This window comes from Bactrocera dorsalis, chromosome 5 (assembly GCF_023373825.1).
Source record: "Bactrocera dorsalis isolate Fly_Bdor chromosome 5, ASM2337382v1, whole genome shotgun sequence".
Taxonomy (NCBI): Eukaryota; Metazoa; Arthropoda; class Insecta; order Diptera; family Tephritidae; genus Bactrocera; species Bactrocera dorsalis.
In genome coordinates this window covers 70872677-70891698 of record NC_064307.1, presented here as the reverse complement: position 1 = coordinate 70891698, position 19022 = coordinate 70872677, and the positions used below count along the sequence as shown (strand labels likewise).

The window sequence follows — 19022 nt, the reverse complement described above, 5'->3', positions numbered from 1 at the left end:
GGATGCATATGTATGTATGGCTTCTGAGCAGCGTGTAAATGCATTTTTATCTGCTTTAATTGGTTTACTTGATGTAAGTTATCTGCTCTAACGAATAATAAAAATATTGATCAACAGCGATGGCTCAGCGGATCTTTATCTTTTCATTATATCCTCAATAGGATCTATTAAAATAGACAGAATGTTTGTTAAGCCCAAAATATATCTTCGGAGACCCTTGGAAGTACACATACAGGGTAAGACTGGCCTACTGAGTTGCTTTGCCATTTCCGTCGGTCCTTCCGCCTCTTCGTCTATATATCGTATATGGTATACCAAATAGTCACTCAGTTTTAGATTTATCGTTTTAAGATTTTGCACACGTCATTTCTTACCAAAGATGGATTTATTTAAAGGAATGAATGATATCAAGCCACTATAACATATAGCTGCCACACAAACGGAACGATCGGAGCCTAGTTTTTGTATGGCAAAATGTTTCGTTTGACGAGGTATCTTCACGAGAATTGGCTTGAATTATTCCGCAAAGCAATGCTATAATCTGCAAACAAATTGTTTAGATCGGACCACTATATCATATAGCTGCCATACAAACTGAATGATCAAAGTCAAGTTGTTATATAAAAAAGTTTTTCGTTTGACGAGATAACTTCATAAAATTTTGCACGGACTAATTTCTAAAGCAATAATGTGTTCTCCAAAGAAATTGTTCAGATCGAGTCACTATAGCATATAGCTGTCATACAAACTGAACGACCACAGTCAAGTTGTTGTATTGAAAACTTTTTTATTTAAAGAGATATCTTCCCAAAATTTGGCACGGATTATTTGCAGAAAGTATAGTACAATCACTGAAATAAATTTTACAAATCGGACCACAATAGCATATAGCTGCCATACAAATTGATCGATCAATGTCCTAGTAGGAATTTTTTTCTTTAAGTTTAAGGTATTATAGCTAACATTGTTTCCTGTTTTTTGTACAAACGCTATATTATTGTATGCGCCAAAAGATGTGCTATAAAAAACTTTCATTATATATATATGCGCCTCAATGTATGCTGCAATAACTGCTCATTTGCTAAAGTCAACGCTTCTTTAAGCAAATGCACACTGCTTTCTGATTTATTTGATTTTCTAATACGATTTTTATTTTATTTTTATTGGTTTTGGAAAATATTTTTAGCAGTTTGCGCGATTTTGGTACTCAGAATTCAAAACTTTCACAACCTACACATCTACTTTTTCCTAACGCTCGGTTAGTATCTTGCTTCCAGCTTGTCTTTGCTTATGACTCCTCTCTGAAATAATTAAAATCGTTTCCCTTTTTTGTAGCTACGCCTTTTTGTTACCTCTAGCTAAAATATTCATTTGCATTAATGAGAAATGTGATTTCGTTTTACTTTTACGCACGCTGAAATAATGATTACAATAATTATATCCTCGAGGCGCGTGCATAACTTAAAATGGCAGCGTTATGCCTGCACATGAGTTCCCATAATTGCATATGCATATATTGTAATGCTGATTTTTCCAACTGAAATAAATTGACGCATTTGCTTAATGAAGTTATGCAAAAAGGAAAAATATAAATGTAAACGTTTGTAAATGTGGATATGACTTTAACAAGCTGAAGGGAGTCGAACTTATAAACCGTCCGCTAACAATTTTACTACACTCGAAACTTCTTTGTTCCAGCTCGTTATAGCTTTACCACATACCTCAGAACTACACCTAAGAAAACTATCTACCGAAGTTTATGAAAATTTTCCAAATTCCACTCGCTCATCGAACAACTTTAAATCCGCACAATCGGCTCACAACGAATTCATGGCTTTTCATTATTTAGCCAGCTGTTGTTTTTACTGCACATTCATCAACAATACACTGTTGTTGTATTGAATACTGATTCGCCATAATCCCCAGCATTGTTTCGTGCTGTTATTGATGTTTAAGCTCTTTGCCACTTAGGCCGCTCTACTTATCATTATACAGCGAGCAAATCCAATTAGATTATAATAATATGCGTAGAAGTGATTTGCGTTTTAAATAAAATGGAAAATCATAAACAAGAAGAGAAAAAACATGAATTCTAAATAGCAAGCGGATTAATAGGAAATACATAAACAGGCAAAAAATTCATGAAACGGAAACGAAATTATATTTATTTGGGGATTAAAATAAAAAGCGGACTATAAAGCGTACAGTTTAAGTAAATAATTTAAGCGCTTGAGTAAATGAAAGCATTTTTCGTTTGTGCTTAAAAGCAAAATAAATAAAAAAATGGAGATAAATTAATATTTTTCTAGTTTTTCAATTTTAGCAGCTTCGACTTATTTAAAAAAAAAAAAATGCTTCAAAATATGAATGTATATAACTACAAACTTTTGCTTTATACATGCACAAGTGCACATATCTCCATGCCCACAACTGTACACACATTATTTCGCAACTACACACAACCTGTTGTCCCGCACTGACACACAAATAATTTGTTGGCTTTTCTAGCATCTTTTCTAATAAATCACAATTGAATGGTTGCCATGACAGCGCCTTGTGCTTTTTTGGCAATTATTGTGCAATTTGTGCAAATTTATTCAAAGAACTCTTCAATTTTTGACGCACGTGCGCTTCATAATTTCCCCAATAAGCTAACTGGGTTTGTATGTGGCCATTAAAATGCCTAATGAATAATAATAACAGGCGTATTTTTTAGCCAAATAAGCAAGTATCCGTGCGTAAGTGTATATTTTGAGAGCAATTGTGCACGCAAATTAAAGGCGAAGTCAAATAACAAGGCATAATGCGAGATGGCTTTAGCTAGTCAAGTTGAAAGCGTAATGAATATTGGAGAGCAATAATTGGCTTTTGATTGTCATTTGATTTATTTGGTATTATGCTGAGGAAAACTATCTAATGCATAGCTGAGTCGGTGGCAAACGTTTTTATGGTTCAAATTTAAAATTAAAGCAGGTTTTCCGTACAGCTTGAAGACCTTCGAAGGCTTTAAAGTTGTAGGGAATATTCTTCAAATAATTATATAAAAAATTAGAAAAATCAAAAATTTCAAAATTCGATAGCTAAGTCAATAATATCTTCTTTAAAGGAAAACAAAAAGTTCAAACTATTACTGAAGGTATAGTCCCTTTATTATCGCGTAATCTGGACCATTTTAGAAGAATTGAGGTTTCCTACCTCAAACGCATTTTGTCGAACTTACATTTTTCTCATGCAGTTGCCTTAATATCTGAAATTTAGCCGATTTAGTTGAAATATAGTATGAATATTATTTCCTCAAGTAGAGAATACCCACTTAAAAATATTTCTAAACGTTGGTGAGCTTTAAGAGAAGCTTTCTAAAAATGTCACGCATATCACAGAAACTTTTTTCTTATTTTTGACTGGCCTCTGTATATTTAATGTATTGGATACGCATATCTTTTCTATGAAGAGTGAAGTGCATGAAAGCATACGTTATTTTGTGGAAATAATATGAAAAAAATTATATAACATATTTAGAAACCCAAAAACTTTGAAAAATATTTAATTTTTAAATATGCTAAAGTAAACTAGCACATAAAAACAAAATCAATCTAAAAAAAATATTTTCACTTCAATTTCTTAAGTTCCAGCGCATTAAGATCAGCTTCAAAGCAAATATAAAATGAGCGTGGTAGTCAGTTGCAAAAACTAGGACAGTAATTTCATTAAAACCACAATTTTATGTGAACATAAAAATGCAAGTGGTAAACAAGTCCATAAGCACCTTGAGTTACCGCCGCCAACACAAACACAAACACAACACACAATGAACAATGACCCTCCAAAGCTACACGACTCCCTCTATATGTGTACATAAGCTATTGCATACACACAGGCGTGGCAAGTGAACTGCATGCGGTTGAAGACTCTTCCCTCCCGCACATGATTTTAAAATTCAAATTCTACGCTGCTTTGGCAAAGTTTCACGCTGCAAAGCGAAATGTTGGCGCCAAGCAATAACAATTGCATCACAAATGCAGTGCATGCATGTGTTGGTGTGTGGTTATGTGTGTGTGCAGTGTTATAGAAAATGTCTTGCCATCAAACAGTGCCATAAAACCGCCAGTAATATGATTGTCTATATGCTAATGTAAAGCCTCACTACTCAACTAAAACTAAAACTAAAGCTATGAAATAAGCTTAAAAGCACTAAGTGACAGTAAAATAGCCGTATAATATGCATGTGCTGCTGTGCGTGTGCGCCTACAGATATGCAAAGGATATTAGCAGTGTGTGCTGTTACGTGCGTTGATAGCAAAGCAGCTGCTTAATGTGCGCTCAGGCAGTGCCAGCAACGCAGCAAGTCGAGCGTAAGGCCAGCAAACAATGCAGCTGATCAACCGCATATATGTCGGTTCGTATAGGTATATATATACATACATATATATTTACTTAAATACATAGTGTTGCTTGTGTGATAGAATTTTGTGTTGATCGTTTGCTGAATTTAAATTTTATTTAATTTTAGAGTACCCAGCCTCAAAATAATATTTGTGTGCGTATGTGTGAGTAATAGTAGGTGGACAAGTGTGAGCAGAGAAAATTTGTATAATTGTAAATGATATTCCGTTACTGAAGGATGTCTCAGAATTGTGTTTGTTATGTCAGTTAAAGCGTGTGCTGCGGTTGAGGATGGGGAGGCACAAAAGGAATGAAAAGCACAGTGTGAAAACATAAAGTTTTGGAATGAAAATACATTATTTTAATAAAATTTTACAGAGCTCTTCAACCCGCTCAATTTTGAGAACGAGCTTAAGCCCATATAAAATAGAGCTTTTACCTAACTACACAACCTTTTTATATAATATTTGATTTGAATAGCACTAAACGGCTAGTGTTTAACATGATAAGCTTTTTATTTCACCAAAATTATAAGCATAAAGAAGGAAAAGCTTTCAAAAAGTTTGACGAGCTTTTTATTTCATGTCAACTTTAATTTTATGAAAGAAAAAGCTTTCACTGAATTCACGAACTTTCAGTTTTCTTACTTACAGCAATTGTATAAATGGAAAGCTTTCATTAAGCTAGACGAGCTTTTCATTTTTCACTTAATTGCGACCTAATAAAACGACAAATTGTCATCAACGTGTTGAGCTTTTTAATCATCTTCTAATTATAATGGCGTAAAATGAAAAGCTTTCAACAACATTAATTTTTTTACCAAAAAATATCGCATGAAATGGAAAGCTTTCACTTTATTTGGCAAGCTTTTTCATAGTTTGTGTACTTTTAATCGGTTTTCAGTGGTACAGAAAGGAGTCCATTGCATCGGTAAAAGAAAACACCGATTTTTTTATATAGTATTTTATGAACTTGCTCCAGCAAATATTGGAGTGTTTTAAAAGTATCTGAAATTCGCCAGTCTACATCTCGAAAAAAAGTTCAAAGAATTTTAATCTGCTTGCTAATATTGAGAACTCAAATTTCATTTCCAAAATTTATAATCCAAAATTTGTTTTTTCAGCCCACTGTCAGTACCAGAGTCCTGCATTCACATCGTCCGTCGTACGTGCGTAAGACATGTGTGACAAAAACGTGACGCTGATATGTTGTTGTCAGCATTTTCGCCACACGACGCCTTCGCTGGCATCCTCGCACACACACACACACACATTTATATGAACGTCCACATGCAAACGTATTGGTGAAAAATTGTCAGCCACACGCATGATAATACCAACATCTACTGGATATGCGTATGGCCTGTCGGCTTGTCGGCCGTTTACTGTCCGCTGTCCGCAACAGTGACGCACAGTTGATTGCACTTCAAAATATGGCGCGCCAAAAGTGTGGGAAGCTGCTTTATATCTTACGCCACACCTTCTTTCCTGTGCAACGCCAGCACTCGTGACCGCTGCCACTCCTTCAGCAGCATCATCGTCGCCATCAACATCATTACGCTGTCTGTTGTTATTTGTTTCAGTGCCATCTACCGTGCCCTGCCGTTGCAACGCACACCCCAAGTGCCTCGCTTTCATATGCCTGAATATCTTAGCGACAAGCACGTTTGGTTGTTTTCTGGTTGCTTGTTTGCTTGGTGAATGGCTGAATGCCTGAAATTATGCAACGGCATAAAATGTAGCACACACACACACATGCACGCATATATAGTTACCAAGTGAAGGATATCTGCATTTGTATGCGTACAAATTTGAGTAGCGGCTGTCATATTGCCGTCGCCTACGTGGCTGCCTCCATCACTGCTTTAGCTTTGGCCCCGGTCTCGGCCTCTGCTACTGGGTAATGGTAATAATAATAATATAATATCCTCGTATGTATATATGTGCAGCGCTGAGCCTCTTTTGTGGTCAGTACTGCACGTACAAGCCACATGTGTTGCAGCAGGCAGCTCTCTCCTGCACTCTCCGCATGATGCTTACATCACCGCTCTCGCTTTTATGCGCCTTAAAATTGCCCATGCCAGTAGCAAATACAATTTAAATTGCAATTTTGTTACATTTTACTGTTGCCACACTCTCTACGCTATGCGTTGCACGCATTCTGCATGGCGTGGCATGTGAATGGCATACAACATAGGCGGCATGTATGCTACATATACCAACTCGTATGTCATATGGCCATTGTTCGTTATTATTGTGGTCATTGCGAGCGTAAAGTAACTACTCTCCACTATTGTTGTTGCTATTGTTTGTAGTTATTATTGTTATTGCATTTGTTGCGCCTTCTTGCATAATGCGTTCTTACCCAATTATGGACACTAGCATTGTGTCGCTATCAATGCACTGCCTACATTTGCAGCATTGTGGCATCCCCATACTTTCCACTCGGGTGTATATGGCGATGAAATTCTAGCTATAGTAAACCGTTATGGCTTCAAGTTTTGTTGTGTCAGTTACACAACCGTTAATGTTATTTTTAGTCGACTTTGAAAGCAGACAATCGAGAAATCTACCATTGAAAACAATAAAACGCGAAAAACGAGTTCATCAACCTGAACTTAGCTGGCTTTATAAGACCTTAGCTGCCAAATATCTCCAAATTTATCCAAAACATAAAAAGACATCAGATTAATGGTGTTTTGGGGGATGGTACTCCATCACTTCGAACTGCAGAGGAATGGTTTCGACGATTCAGAGCGGGTGAAAACGACACCATAGATAAGCCAGCTGGCGGAAGACCTGTTACGACGAATACCGATCAAATCAGGAAAAACATCGAGTTAGACCGGCATGTCGCATTTCGTGACATCGCTCAGAAGATGGGAGTTAGTCACTCAACCATTTTAAACTATCTGCATAAGGCTGGATACACAAAAAAGCTTGATGTTTGGTTGCCGCATGATTTGACGCAAAAAAACCATCTGGACCGAATCAACGCCTGCGATATGCTGCTGAAACGGGACGAACTCGACCCATTTTTGAAGCAAATGGTGACTGGCGACGAAAAGTGGATCACATACAGCCGGGATTGACGGCCAGGAGAGTTTTACTGTGTGTTTGGTGGGATTGGAAGGGAATCATCCACTACGAGCTGCTCCCAAATGGCCAGACGCTTAATTCTACCATCTACTGCGAAAAACTGGTTTGCTTGAAGCAGGCGATCGACCAGAAGTGTCCAGAATTGGCCAACAGGCAGGATGTAGTGTTACACCATATGGCCCGGATATAGCGCCAAGTGATTACCACTTGTTCCTGTCCATGGCGAACACCTTTGTAGGTGTAAAGTTGTGCTCAAAAGAGGCTTGTAAAAATTGGCTGTTCATGTCTTCGCAAATAAGGAGGGGGTCTTCTACAAAGGGGGTATTATGAAGTTGTCGTCTAGATAGAAACAGAATATCGAACGAAACGGCATATATTTGAACTAAATCTGATCACTGTAACACTTTTTATAAAGCATTAAATAAAGATCAAAAAAGCGGAAGGGGAGATATTTGACAACCTTATAAAAAATAAGAGAGCTGAATTTTCTTATATATAATATATTTATGCTACTAAAATCGGATTTAATACTTTCCTTATCCTATTTCCTTTAGCACTCATATACTAAATATAAAAATTTCAATTTTTAGGTTGACTGTGTATTCCGCATAATATGTGAGGATTCTAAGCAAAATTATGAGAAACTATTATTGTGAATATATTTAAGTTTTGTAATTGTCCCAGAACTTATCATAGCCCCCACAAAGTTAACATGAGATGTTTCGCTCCCGTTTTATGTACCAAGCCGAAGATTTCGCTAAGAATATGAGTTAATTTAGTCGCGTATTCTTTTTTATATAATTCCGTTTGTTCTTAAAAATTTATAAAATCGCTACATTGGTCCCATAACTCTTATATTCTTATATATAGTAGCATTGTAGGAGCATTGTAATCGAGTCTTAATTGTATCCAGTAACGAGATGGATTTTCAAACTTTCAATTCGTTAAAATTTTTACAGTTTCTAATTTTCGATATGAACAGCAGCACAATGCCTCTTACTTGTTTGTATGTACATAAAAATTTTTACTGATAACACTAAACAGCACTCGAAAATATTACTTTAAACAAACTAACTGCGAATTCTGGCTTATCGCTATTGTGTTTTTTTTTGTAGCTTTGATTTAGTATTAAAATTTGTATATCTTTTTTCTTTCCAAGAATCGGTTCCAAGAGAATTTTGGCATTCCTATCCCTGTTTTTATATTTGCTGTTATCTCTTTCCTTTTTTGTATTTTTAATTGGGTATTTATAAGACACTTACGCTGCTACACAACAGTGAGAAAGAGAACGTTGACGCGATCAGTCAGAGACGCAGCTCAAGTAAAATTATTAACGCTGAAATGGGGAATTTGACACGCATTGTTTTAATATGTCTAAACATCTATGGCGTTTTCGCGGCGGATTCTACCTGTAATAATTGTGGTAAGAGCTCCGTTTTATTAACTTGATTTACGCATAAGAAAATCGTTTGCGATCGATTAAAATACTTTCAGTAAACACGGAAAATATGCATCCTTTCATAAAAATCGGCAGCAAGTACTACTTTGTTAACGAGTCCTTAAAGGTGGGTATGCTGTATAAAGCAATTATTATTTCTTAGATTATAAACAAATCTTCAAATAGATGAACTGGTTCGCAGCATCTTACTACTGTCGCTCTTATGGTGGCGAGTTGGCGAGTATTGAATCGGATGCAGAATTGCTGGCACTGCAAAATTACATTTTAGCTCGAGATATAAATTCGCGGCTTTGGATTGATGGCAATGATTTGGCAAGAGAAGGAGAATTCGTCACACACACCACTGGCCGACCTTTGATCTTTACCAAATGGTCATCAGGCAATCCTAGCAATTGGGGCAATAATGAAGATTGCATTGATCTTTATTTGTACAACAAAAGGCTTTTAATGAATGATAACAGGTGTGACACAGAGCTTCTCGCAATTTGTCAGTATCGCGAACCCAACAGTCATTGCAGTGGAAAGAATTCGTTGACGTATCAAAACGATAACTGTATACTAAGCGGCTTAGTTGAGGCTCTTGCGCAAACATTCCAAAGTTTTAAATCAAACTCGCTATGCCCCAGATCATAGTGCGTGGGCGGCGCTTACCATTTGGTTTCCCCTTCAAACAAATTAGAGAACATGGCGCCAACTAAGAGCACATAGAGCGAGGGAGATATGGTGCTCTTTCAAAGTGCACGACTTTTATGCATGTATATAATTTTATATTAGTCTTCAATGTTTATACTGATCACTTACAAACAAAATTAAATAAAACTGGTAAATGGGAAAGAGTTGCCATATATTTTTAATTAAGAAATTATAAATAACACGAAGGATTTAATAATTGTGGATTTAGTTGTTCAAAGAAATATATTTTTGAAAAAGAGTTGCCACTTTATTGTAAATATACATATGAAAATTTAAAAAATAGTTTAAATTAAAATATTATATTAGTCTTTAGTGCTATACGTATGCATAAATATCGATCAGCTACAATCAGAACTACGGAAAATGGAAAAAAAATTGTAAAGTGTTGCCACATATTTGAATTAAGAAATTGTAAATAAATTTCAAATTTAATAAGCTTTAATAAAAAAGTTAAAAATTTATATTTGTCAAAAAAAAAAGAAGGAAAAGACATTTTGTGAGGTGTTGCCACTTATTTTGGTTCCGTTTGATTTTAGGCTGAGTGCATAGTGGACCCATTGCGAAACATTAACCAGAGCGTATAAGACACAAATAACTCTCCAGAGACTAGTTAATGTAGGCAAGCGAACATACAAGACTTATGTATGTGAAACTGAAAAAATTGTGAGCGGCAAACGAAGCCAAAATTTATTTCTTCAACGCTTTACTCAACCCTCGATGAACGCATTATAAGTAGTATTGTGGCAGTGGTTGCGTAATGTGCTGTCCGCTTCACGTTAAGAAACGAAAGTTGAGAAACCATAAGCAATGCATATTGGCGCCTATATGACGGTAAGGTAAACTTGGAGTTTGATCCGGCCCTGTGTAATGTGTAAAAAGTTCATGGTCATGTGGACGACGAGCAATGCACATAAATTGTTATTTCATTAGCGCAGTAAAATTAATTGATCCACTGTGTATTTTCTGAAGAAAGCACGTAAAATGCTATAAATACAAGTGCGTGTAGATTTCTATGTACATAAAGTCGTAAGGGATACGAAAACCCAAGAAGAAACTATAGAAATATATGCGCTAAGACGCTTGGAAAAAATTGAGTCACTTTTTTCGTCACTTTTTATAAGAATATCGAGCTTTAGACATAAGTGCATATTGCAACTGGTGATGGACTAGTCAAGTAACTAGTTCCTCCATACCAGTTAAAAAAAACAACTTATAAGTGTGGAATGGTTAGTTTCTTTGTAATAAACATAGGTGACATTTTGGTTCGTTTGTAACCAGTTCAGGACTAGTTACGCTCATGTTTAATAGTAAGTAGTTATGGTACAGTTGTTCTGATTCTTATCTTTTCAGCTATCTATAAAGCTAATTATAATAGCTTTTATACAACGGATATGACTATTTGGATGCATACACAACAGTCTTTTTTAATTTTAATGGCCTAAGCTCTATGTCTGATAGTAAAGGCACGAATTAATCCCTCACTTTTTGAGTTATCTATCTAAAATTTCGCACACGTTTCTTTCTAACCAAGCAGCTGCTCATTTGCCAGAGTCGCTGATGTCAGACCACTATGGCATATAGCTGTCACACAAACTGAACAATCAAAGTAAAGTCTTTGTATAGAAAACTTCCTTATTTGAAAAGATATCTTCACGAAATGTTGCATGCGTTATTGTCTAAGGCAACAATGCAATCTCTGAAAGAATTGTTTGGATTGGGCTACTATAGCATATAGCTGTCATACAAAATGAACGGTAGAGAGAAAGTCTTGCAGAGAATATTTTTTTATATAAGCAGATATCTTCACGAAATTTGTGATGGGCTGTTTCCCAAAACAATACTACATTTTTTTAATTTTTAAAATTTAATTTTTTTAGATCGGAGCATTATAGCATGTAGCTGCCATAGAAACTAACATATAAATTTTAAGTCCTTATATGAAAAAAAAAATGATTTGGCGAAATATCCTCATGAAATTCGGCATAAAAAGTTATCCAAAGTTTCGCTACAATATCCTAATAAGTTTTAAAGATCGGACTCCTGTAGCATATAGCACCAAGTTATAAAATAACGTCCTACAGGTAATGGTTCCTGCAGTAGCTAATTGTCTACTGGTAAATGCATACATATAACCGCCTGTTCGACTTCGGTTCAGCAGCTCCTTCGCTGCAGTCACCTTCACCGGTCATATGCGAAAATACCGTTGAAATTACTTACTGTTGCATATTTATAGGCGTTAAACGTAAACTGCATAAACCAATCTCACCTACGCACACAATGCCGCACCAGCGCGATTAATGCGTATGCGCTTGTGTGTGTGTGTTTGTGTATGAAAATGATATGCGTAATATTTAAAAATTTCAAATTTCCACTCAATGCCAGCGCCTGCGTCAGCGCCACTGCAAAAGTGTCTGCTTACCGCTGCGAGCTTATGTGAGGTAGATAGGCAATTGTGCCTGCCTGCTAGTGTATGTGTGTGTGTGTGCGGACGGCAGATAGTATGCGCGCATAAATTTCCCTTCATCATACGCATGCATGCGTTTCAATTTTTGATTAATGACACATCATAACTTTCAACTTTTCCACCAATCATTTTTGCTGCCACACGCTCCGACTGACTGACTGACGCTGGCCGTTGAGTAGATTGGCAAACTGTTGTGCATGGTTAGTGGGCTTTTGTTTCATGTGTTGCCTTGAATGCCTGTTGCTGTGCTATAGCTCTTGGTTAGTGTTGCTTTTTTGTCAGGTATGTTTGTTGTTGCTTGCCATTTGTTGGCTGCGCAGCCATGCAATACTACAGCGTAGGTGTTGGCTGTCAGTCTCAACTGTTTTGCATATGTGTTTGCTGTGTGACAGTGTTTTGATTTCGTAATTATATTTTGAAGTTTTTCAGTTTGTACTCGTATGACAGCAATATAATATAGTGGTCCGATCTGTACTATACCTTAACGGATTTCACTATTACCTTAAATAATAATCCGTACCGTAATTTCGTGAAAATATCTTAAAAAATGAAAGAGTTTTCATGTAAGCACTTGATACCGATCGTTCTGTTTGTACGGCAGCTATATGCTACAGTCATCCGATCTGAGCGATTTCTCGGTAGATTACATGGTTACCTCAGGTAGTAATCCTTGCCAAATTTAAAGAAGATATCTCGGCAACTGAAAGAGTTTCTCCTACAAACATTTGACTCGGTTCATTAAGTTTATATGAAAGCAATGTGTTATAGTGGTCCGATATTGGTAATACCAACAAAAGTACAGCTGCTTAAGTGGAAAAGGATAGTCCAAATTTCAAATCGATGTCTCAAAAACTGAAGCACTAATTCGCGTATATACACTCAGACCAACATGGCTAAACTGACTGAGCTCGTTACGCGGATCAATTAGATATATATTTTTTAGTGACTCCGGCGTTTGCTTTATGGTGTTACAAACATAGAGACATACTTAATATAAACTGTTTAGTGTTAAAAAATAAGAAAAATATGTTAAGTGAGAAAGCCCTGAAGTAGTTTTGCTCCAAATTCGCTGCAATGTTGAACACTGTCACTATTATGTAACATATTATTATTGCAATTTTTTTATTATTTATCATCCATATTTACTGTGGCACTGTTATTTACAAATTGCATGCGTAAATAATTGCGTTTAATGTCATTATGTCACATATATCCTGCAGGCAACAGCGCATAACGCAAACAACAAAAAAATGTGAAAATAAAACCATTTTCAAGGGAGCACAGCCGCAAGGGGAAGTAGTACAGCACATGCACACGCACGCATGGCAACTCAGTTATGTAAATTTAGTAGCCAGCAGCGTGAAAGAGTGCGAGTGTGGGTGTGTGCATGGCCGTGGTGTGTCAGGCGGCAGCCAATCATTCAGCCGCTTGATATGAAATTGCTTGATTTCGCTTGTTATTAGAGCGCTTGTTGCTGTTGTTATTATTGTTTTGATATGTTTTCGCCGCAGTCACTGCTGTACAGCCTCACTGCGGCCAAGCGCACACCAACACACACATACACACATGCGTGTAATACTCATCATCATGCCATTCATTCGATTCATGTCAATATTTCAGCTCAGATTTCAGATTTTCTGTTTGATTAAATTTTTGGTGGTTGTCATCATCATTGGCAGGCGTTTGTTTGATGATGTTGATGCGTTGACGCTGACGACTGTGACTGCCAACAGGCGCGTATTTGTTTGTTCACTTGTTTGTATTGTGCATGTGTGCGCTATTGTTGTTGTTGTTGTTGTGTTATTGCTATTGGCATTGATGCGTGTTATGTTGCAGCTACTATATGGTTGCATAGTACACACACACACACACATGCATAGACCGCAAATATAAATCAGTACGGAAATTTTCATTGATATGTGATTTATGCCCGGCATACCAGCTATCGTTGTGCCATCAACAAACACACACATGCAGAGACAGTTACATATCAGTCGCTGCGCTTGTATTACCGCCTCCATTATCCTGCTCGCACCGTTTGTTTGGGAGTGTATGTGTGCTTTGTAATTACACACGCTCAATCAATGCTTCGTTTGGCGTTTGCTGGCGCTACTGCGACGGGCGCATATTAATTAAAAAAGCAAAATAAATACATTTTTGAATTTCACAGAGCGGCTGCCGCATTTTTATTTGCCTTTGTTCGCGTTTTATTTTTTTGACCAGCGTACGAAATTTTATGAGCTATTAATTTCAGTTCAGTAAAACCAAAATTTATGATTTCACAAAAAAACTACAGAAAAAAACGTTAACTTCGGTTGCAGCGAAACTAGCATAACATTCACTAATACTAAAAAACCATACACGACCATGACTTTGGTCGTTCAGTTTGTATGGCAGCTGTATGCTAGAGTTGTCCGATATAGACAATTTTTGCAGATAATGTATAGTTACATTAGAAAATAATCCATGCCAAATTTCGTGATGATATCTCTTGAAATAAAAAAGTTTTTCATACAAGGATATGAATCGGATCATTCAATTTGTATGACAGCTATATGCTAAAGTTGACCGATATAGACAATTTCTGCAGATAATATACCATAGTATTGGAAAATAAGCCATGACATATTTCGTGAGGATATCTCTTAAACTGAAAAAGTTTTCCCTACAAGGACATTATTTGGGTAGTAAAGTTTGTATGACAGCTATATGCTATAGTGGACCAATATCGACCAATTCAACATATAAGTAGCACCTTAGGGACGAAAGAAAGTGTGCGAATTTTCGAATCGATATCTCAAAATCTGATATGTACATGCGAACGAATTTTATAAAGTTTCCGACGTTTCCTTTTGGCATACTTAATTATACCGTTCAGTATAGAAATGAAAAAAAATATTTTCACACTATCTCTATTATAAACTCCTCTTCCTTTTCTCTTTCACACTCTCACTTTTTTCCTAACTCCCTCTAACCATTTAACCCCCTTTCTCTCTTTCCGTCTGCAGTGTGGTGGCAGTGAATGAGTTAGCCTTCAGCGAATCAAAAATATATGAATTATTTACAGTTAGCAGAAAATTAGCAAATAAATTTTCAATTGAATTGAAATGAATTAAACTAAATTGGCTATAAATTATTTACAGTTACGTGGTATTCAAACGCAATTATGAACTGATAAATAAGTCTGAGCGAATTTGAGTAACTAATTAAATTTTGATTTAAAATATATTATAGCAAACTTAATTTTCACACAGAATGATGCTATTTTTTAAGAGTAGATCGAATAAATAGTGATAGTGTAACTAGCAAAGCGAGACAATCATGAAGGAAGAGTTGTCATGTTTCCACATCGTCTTCATATACGGTTATGTATGGTTACGAAAATATATATAGCTTCTGCTGCTGGCGCCCGGTAATATTTTCAATGCCACAGCATGCAGCAGCGGGCAATAGAGGCTAAGCATATTTCAGACGAGGTTTGAAACTTTCCATACTGCGAATTCTGGTAGGCTACTCCCTAATTCTTCTAAACAAATGATTAATCATCCAAAGCATACACCTAACTCAGACAGTACTTATTTTAACAATTTTAAGAAAATGATGTCCACTTAATGGTAAATTGTGAAAATGTATATAATTTATGAAAATTTCTGCGCTATTTTTAAGCTGACAGGGCTATATAAAGACAAATGCATACAAAATGTTATGTAGCTCACTCATACGAGCATAAAAGCATATAAACATATGCAGACGTGTCTTTTCGAGCATAATGTGGCAACTACTTGTAATGAAATAAACGTTCGCTGACGTGCGCCGCTGTGGTGCATCATTAGCGTTGCCATTGTTTCGTTCACCGCTGCCGTGCAACAATATCCTTATTATCGCTAATACACCAGCAAAATATATAATCATAAATATATCTTAATTACTACATAAATACTGGCGAGGTGAAGTAGTTGCACGCAAATAGGTGTGTTCGTTAACAAGCAGCTGGTGGATACGGCAAATTTGCAAATAATTGCGTGTAAATATGTATACATGCAACAAATTGTTAGATCGTATTTGTAAATGGGTGAGTGTGTTGTTCGTTGTAGTCGAATAGTGGTGTTCTTCATAGAAATATGTACATTAGTGTGAAATAATAGTTAGAAAGCTGTTTATTATTAATTTTAGTAGTGAAATTAATGCCAGTGTTCAAAAGGTAAATATATTTAAGCGGTTAATTTTAAATACTCTTAAACCCAGTTCGATTAGTTTCTGAAAATTGTTTAAAATTTGAAAAAAAAAACAGTTCAAAGCTCTCTCCTTTTTACTGAAAATTGCGTAGCATACATTTAGGCAAATTTTTTGTAGAAAATTTCATAACATACTTTTAGGCGGTTAGCAAGTTACGAATATTTATAATTTTTCACCTTTTCACTATTTGCAAAAACTTTTTTATAACAAATTTTCTATCAAAGCGATCACTACGTTCGATTAGCCTCTGAAAGCCAGAAAAGTATTTTAAAGATCCTCCATTTTTAAGTTTTTTTTTAATTGTAAATATACCTTTAGTCGATTCAATATTTTCAGCAAAATTAGTAGCATACCTTTAGGCGACTCTATACTTTCAGCAAATTTAGTAGCATACCTGTATGCTACTCTATGCTTTCAACAACAAATTAAGTAGCATACTTTTAGGTTTTTTTTTCGAATTTCGATCATTTATGGTTTCTCAACATATTATTAATTATGAAAACTTCTTTAAAATGAATATTTAAGGTTTTTATATCACAATTAACCTTACTGCTAAATGTTGTCAGCTCATATCTGTAAAAATCCGATTATTTATTTAGTTATGTTTAGTATCTAAATATATCTTTGTACAGCGAAAATTACGGCGAAATCAAAAATTTCAGAATTACATAAGACCACGTGAGATGCCTGAACTACTAATATTAAGAATACCAGATCAAGATCAAATTTTCGAAAATGGCGTATACTGGGAGTAGCCACTAACCACTTTTCTGCCATTTCATATTTTTTCTTAATTTATATATAGTATATCTATATTACGAATTATGCTGATAACACTGTATGTTCTTGGTTTTATATCTTTTATTTCGTAGCAGAAACCATCGGACCACCCTAGTAGACCCATAGGCGCCACATATATCATACAAACTTAAACGCATACAAAATAATAGTCTTGTAATACCCACAGGATATGCATATGCTCGCCGCAACCCACTCACATCTAGTGGGCGTGGCATATTGATAATGCGCGCCAAACCTCCCATAAACACACACACACACACACAAACATAGATTAGCAATTTCGAAATGAGCTAATGCATATGTTTGTATGAAGATAAGCGGATGAGCTGACATATCCTGCCAGGAAAATACCAACCATAAACAATGCAAACGCTAATTGAGGATTTTCTCAAGCAACTAAGTGCATGCACATGCACACACATACACCGGCACAGCGTGGTATTAGCGGGCAGGCGCGGAAGACGGCGCGCTTTCAATTCAATTGCAAACAAACGATTTTGCTGGTTAAAGCGCTAATAAGCACAAGCATGTGCGTGTGTATATGTGTGTTATTTTAGCGCTCGCAGTAATTTCTGCTGTCATTTATGTTGTTCTTGTTGCTGTCGTTCTACCTATTGCTTGTTAACCCTTTGTGCGAGTATTATCCCGATGCATGCACCGGACATCCCATTCACCGCCACTTGAGCATTGCGCAGCAAACGCCGCCCGCGAGCGCAGTTAGCGAGGACAGCTGCTCGCCAAACGAATATCTATCCTTCGGCTATGCGCGTGTGTATTGTTTACCGCATGCATTCGTGGCATTTATGTGTTTGTTGTTGCATTTTTCTAACCTTTTGCTATAGTTTTTACGTAAGACACTCAGCGCTGACTTCGCTTTGTGCGGCCGACTTGCTCTCTAAACGCACTTTAGGCAGCTTGCAGCGCTTTTGTAATGGCTTTTATTGGCGAGCGCGTAGGCTTACAAACACACACACATCCTAAAATATATGTATACGTTTTTCATTGAGTGGTTTCTGTTCAATTTGCTCCCCTATCGCCTCCCTGTTGCTCAAGTCCTTCTATTCCTTCGCTGAGCTTGTTTTTGTTTGCTAAAATTTGTTGCTCTTGTTTTTTTTGTTGTTGTGTTTTTTTGCTTACTTTGCTTTACTATAATTTTGTTTTAGTTGTTGTGCTTTTTCTGTTGCATTGCTATTGTTTTTTCGTCTTGCTCGACACACTTGTTTACTGCTGCTCGCATATGTTGGACGACTGTGTGCTTGTGACATGCTTTGAAGCGAAATTTAATTACTTTTTGGCGTTGATTCCTTTGTAAAAATTAATACATACGCACACAGCCACACATTGACGACATGGCAGATGTATACAGATATGTATATATACATATATATCAATATATTTATGTTGTTACTATAGCTAGTCTGCCTGCTAAAGCTGTGTGTAGGCCTTTGAGGGCAAAGGCTGCTGACAAGTCTTCACTAATTGATCTCAATTTTTCTGTACGGAAAGGAAAGTTCTTGCACGCGGAGGGTAGTGCCTGCTATAAATGTCAAAGCATAGAACTTTGAAGGGATCTCTCTCTAGATATTAAACGATCTTGGCTTGCACCGAGGATAAAACTGTACTAGGACACCTATGGTCATCTGATAGTTTTTGAAGTGAAATTTCTAACTGGAACGAACATATTCGGAAGAGTAGCTTCCAACTACAAATATCGGTTTATAAGATTAGCGAAATTCTCTTATGTTTTTTACTCAATATAAAAATGTTTGCTTTCCAAATTCTCGCTGTAGTTTCTTCCTATCAGTCATCCTATTGGAACATATTTAAAAAGAAAGAAAAGGATTAAATACTCCTTATGAGCAAAGTTTATTAACTAAATAAGTAAAGA

The 19022-nt window shown here is 36.2% G+C and overlaps 2 protein-coding genes across 12 annotated transcripts in view; one reads left to right on the top strand and one right to left on the bottom strand.

Annotated features, from left to right (window-relative positions):
• LOC105229482 (CUGBP Elav-like family member 4) overlaps positions 1 to 19022 on the bottom strand; it is an 823207-nt gene that overhangs the window by 554135 nt on the left and 250050 nt on the right. The gene's annotated exons all lie outside the window — the stretch shown is intronic.
• On the top strand, positions 8749 to 9776 carry LOC105227170 (C-type lectin 37Db). Its single transcript, XM_011206386.4, has 3 exons — positions 8749 to 8904; positions 8976 to 9046; positions 9106 to 9776. The coding sequence occupies exons 1-3, from the start codon at positions 8823 to 8825 to the stop codon at positions 9571 to 9573; spliced, it is 621 nt and encodes a 206-aa protein (XP_011204688.2). The 5' UTR covers positions 8749 to 8822; the 3' UTR covers positions 9574 to 9776.

Excerpts from the sequence above, each read along its gene's own strand:
- LOC105227170 (XM_011206386.4), top strand. The coding sequence starts at position 8,823 with ATGGGGAATTTGACACGCATTGTTTTAATATGTCTAAACATCTATGGC. Across the intron at positions 8,905-8,975 it reads TTCTACCTGTAATAATTGTG|TAAACACGGAAAATATGCAT; the intron begins GTAAGAGCTCCG and ends AAATACTTTCAG. Across the intron at positions 9,047-9,105 it reads TTGTTAACGAGTCCTTAAAG|ATGAACTGGTTCGCAGCATC; the intron begins GTGGGTATGCTG and ends ATCTTCAAATAG.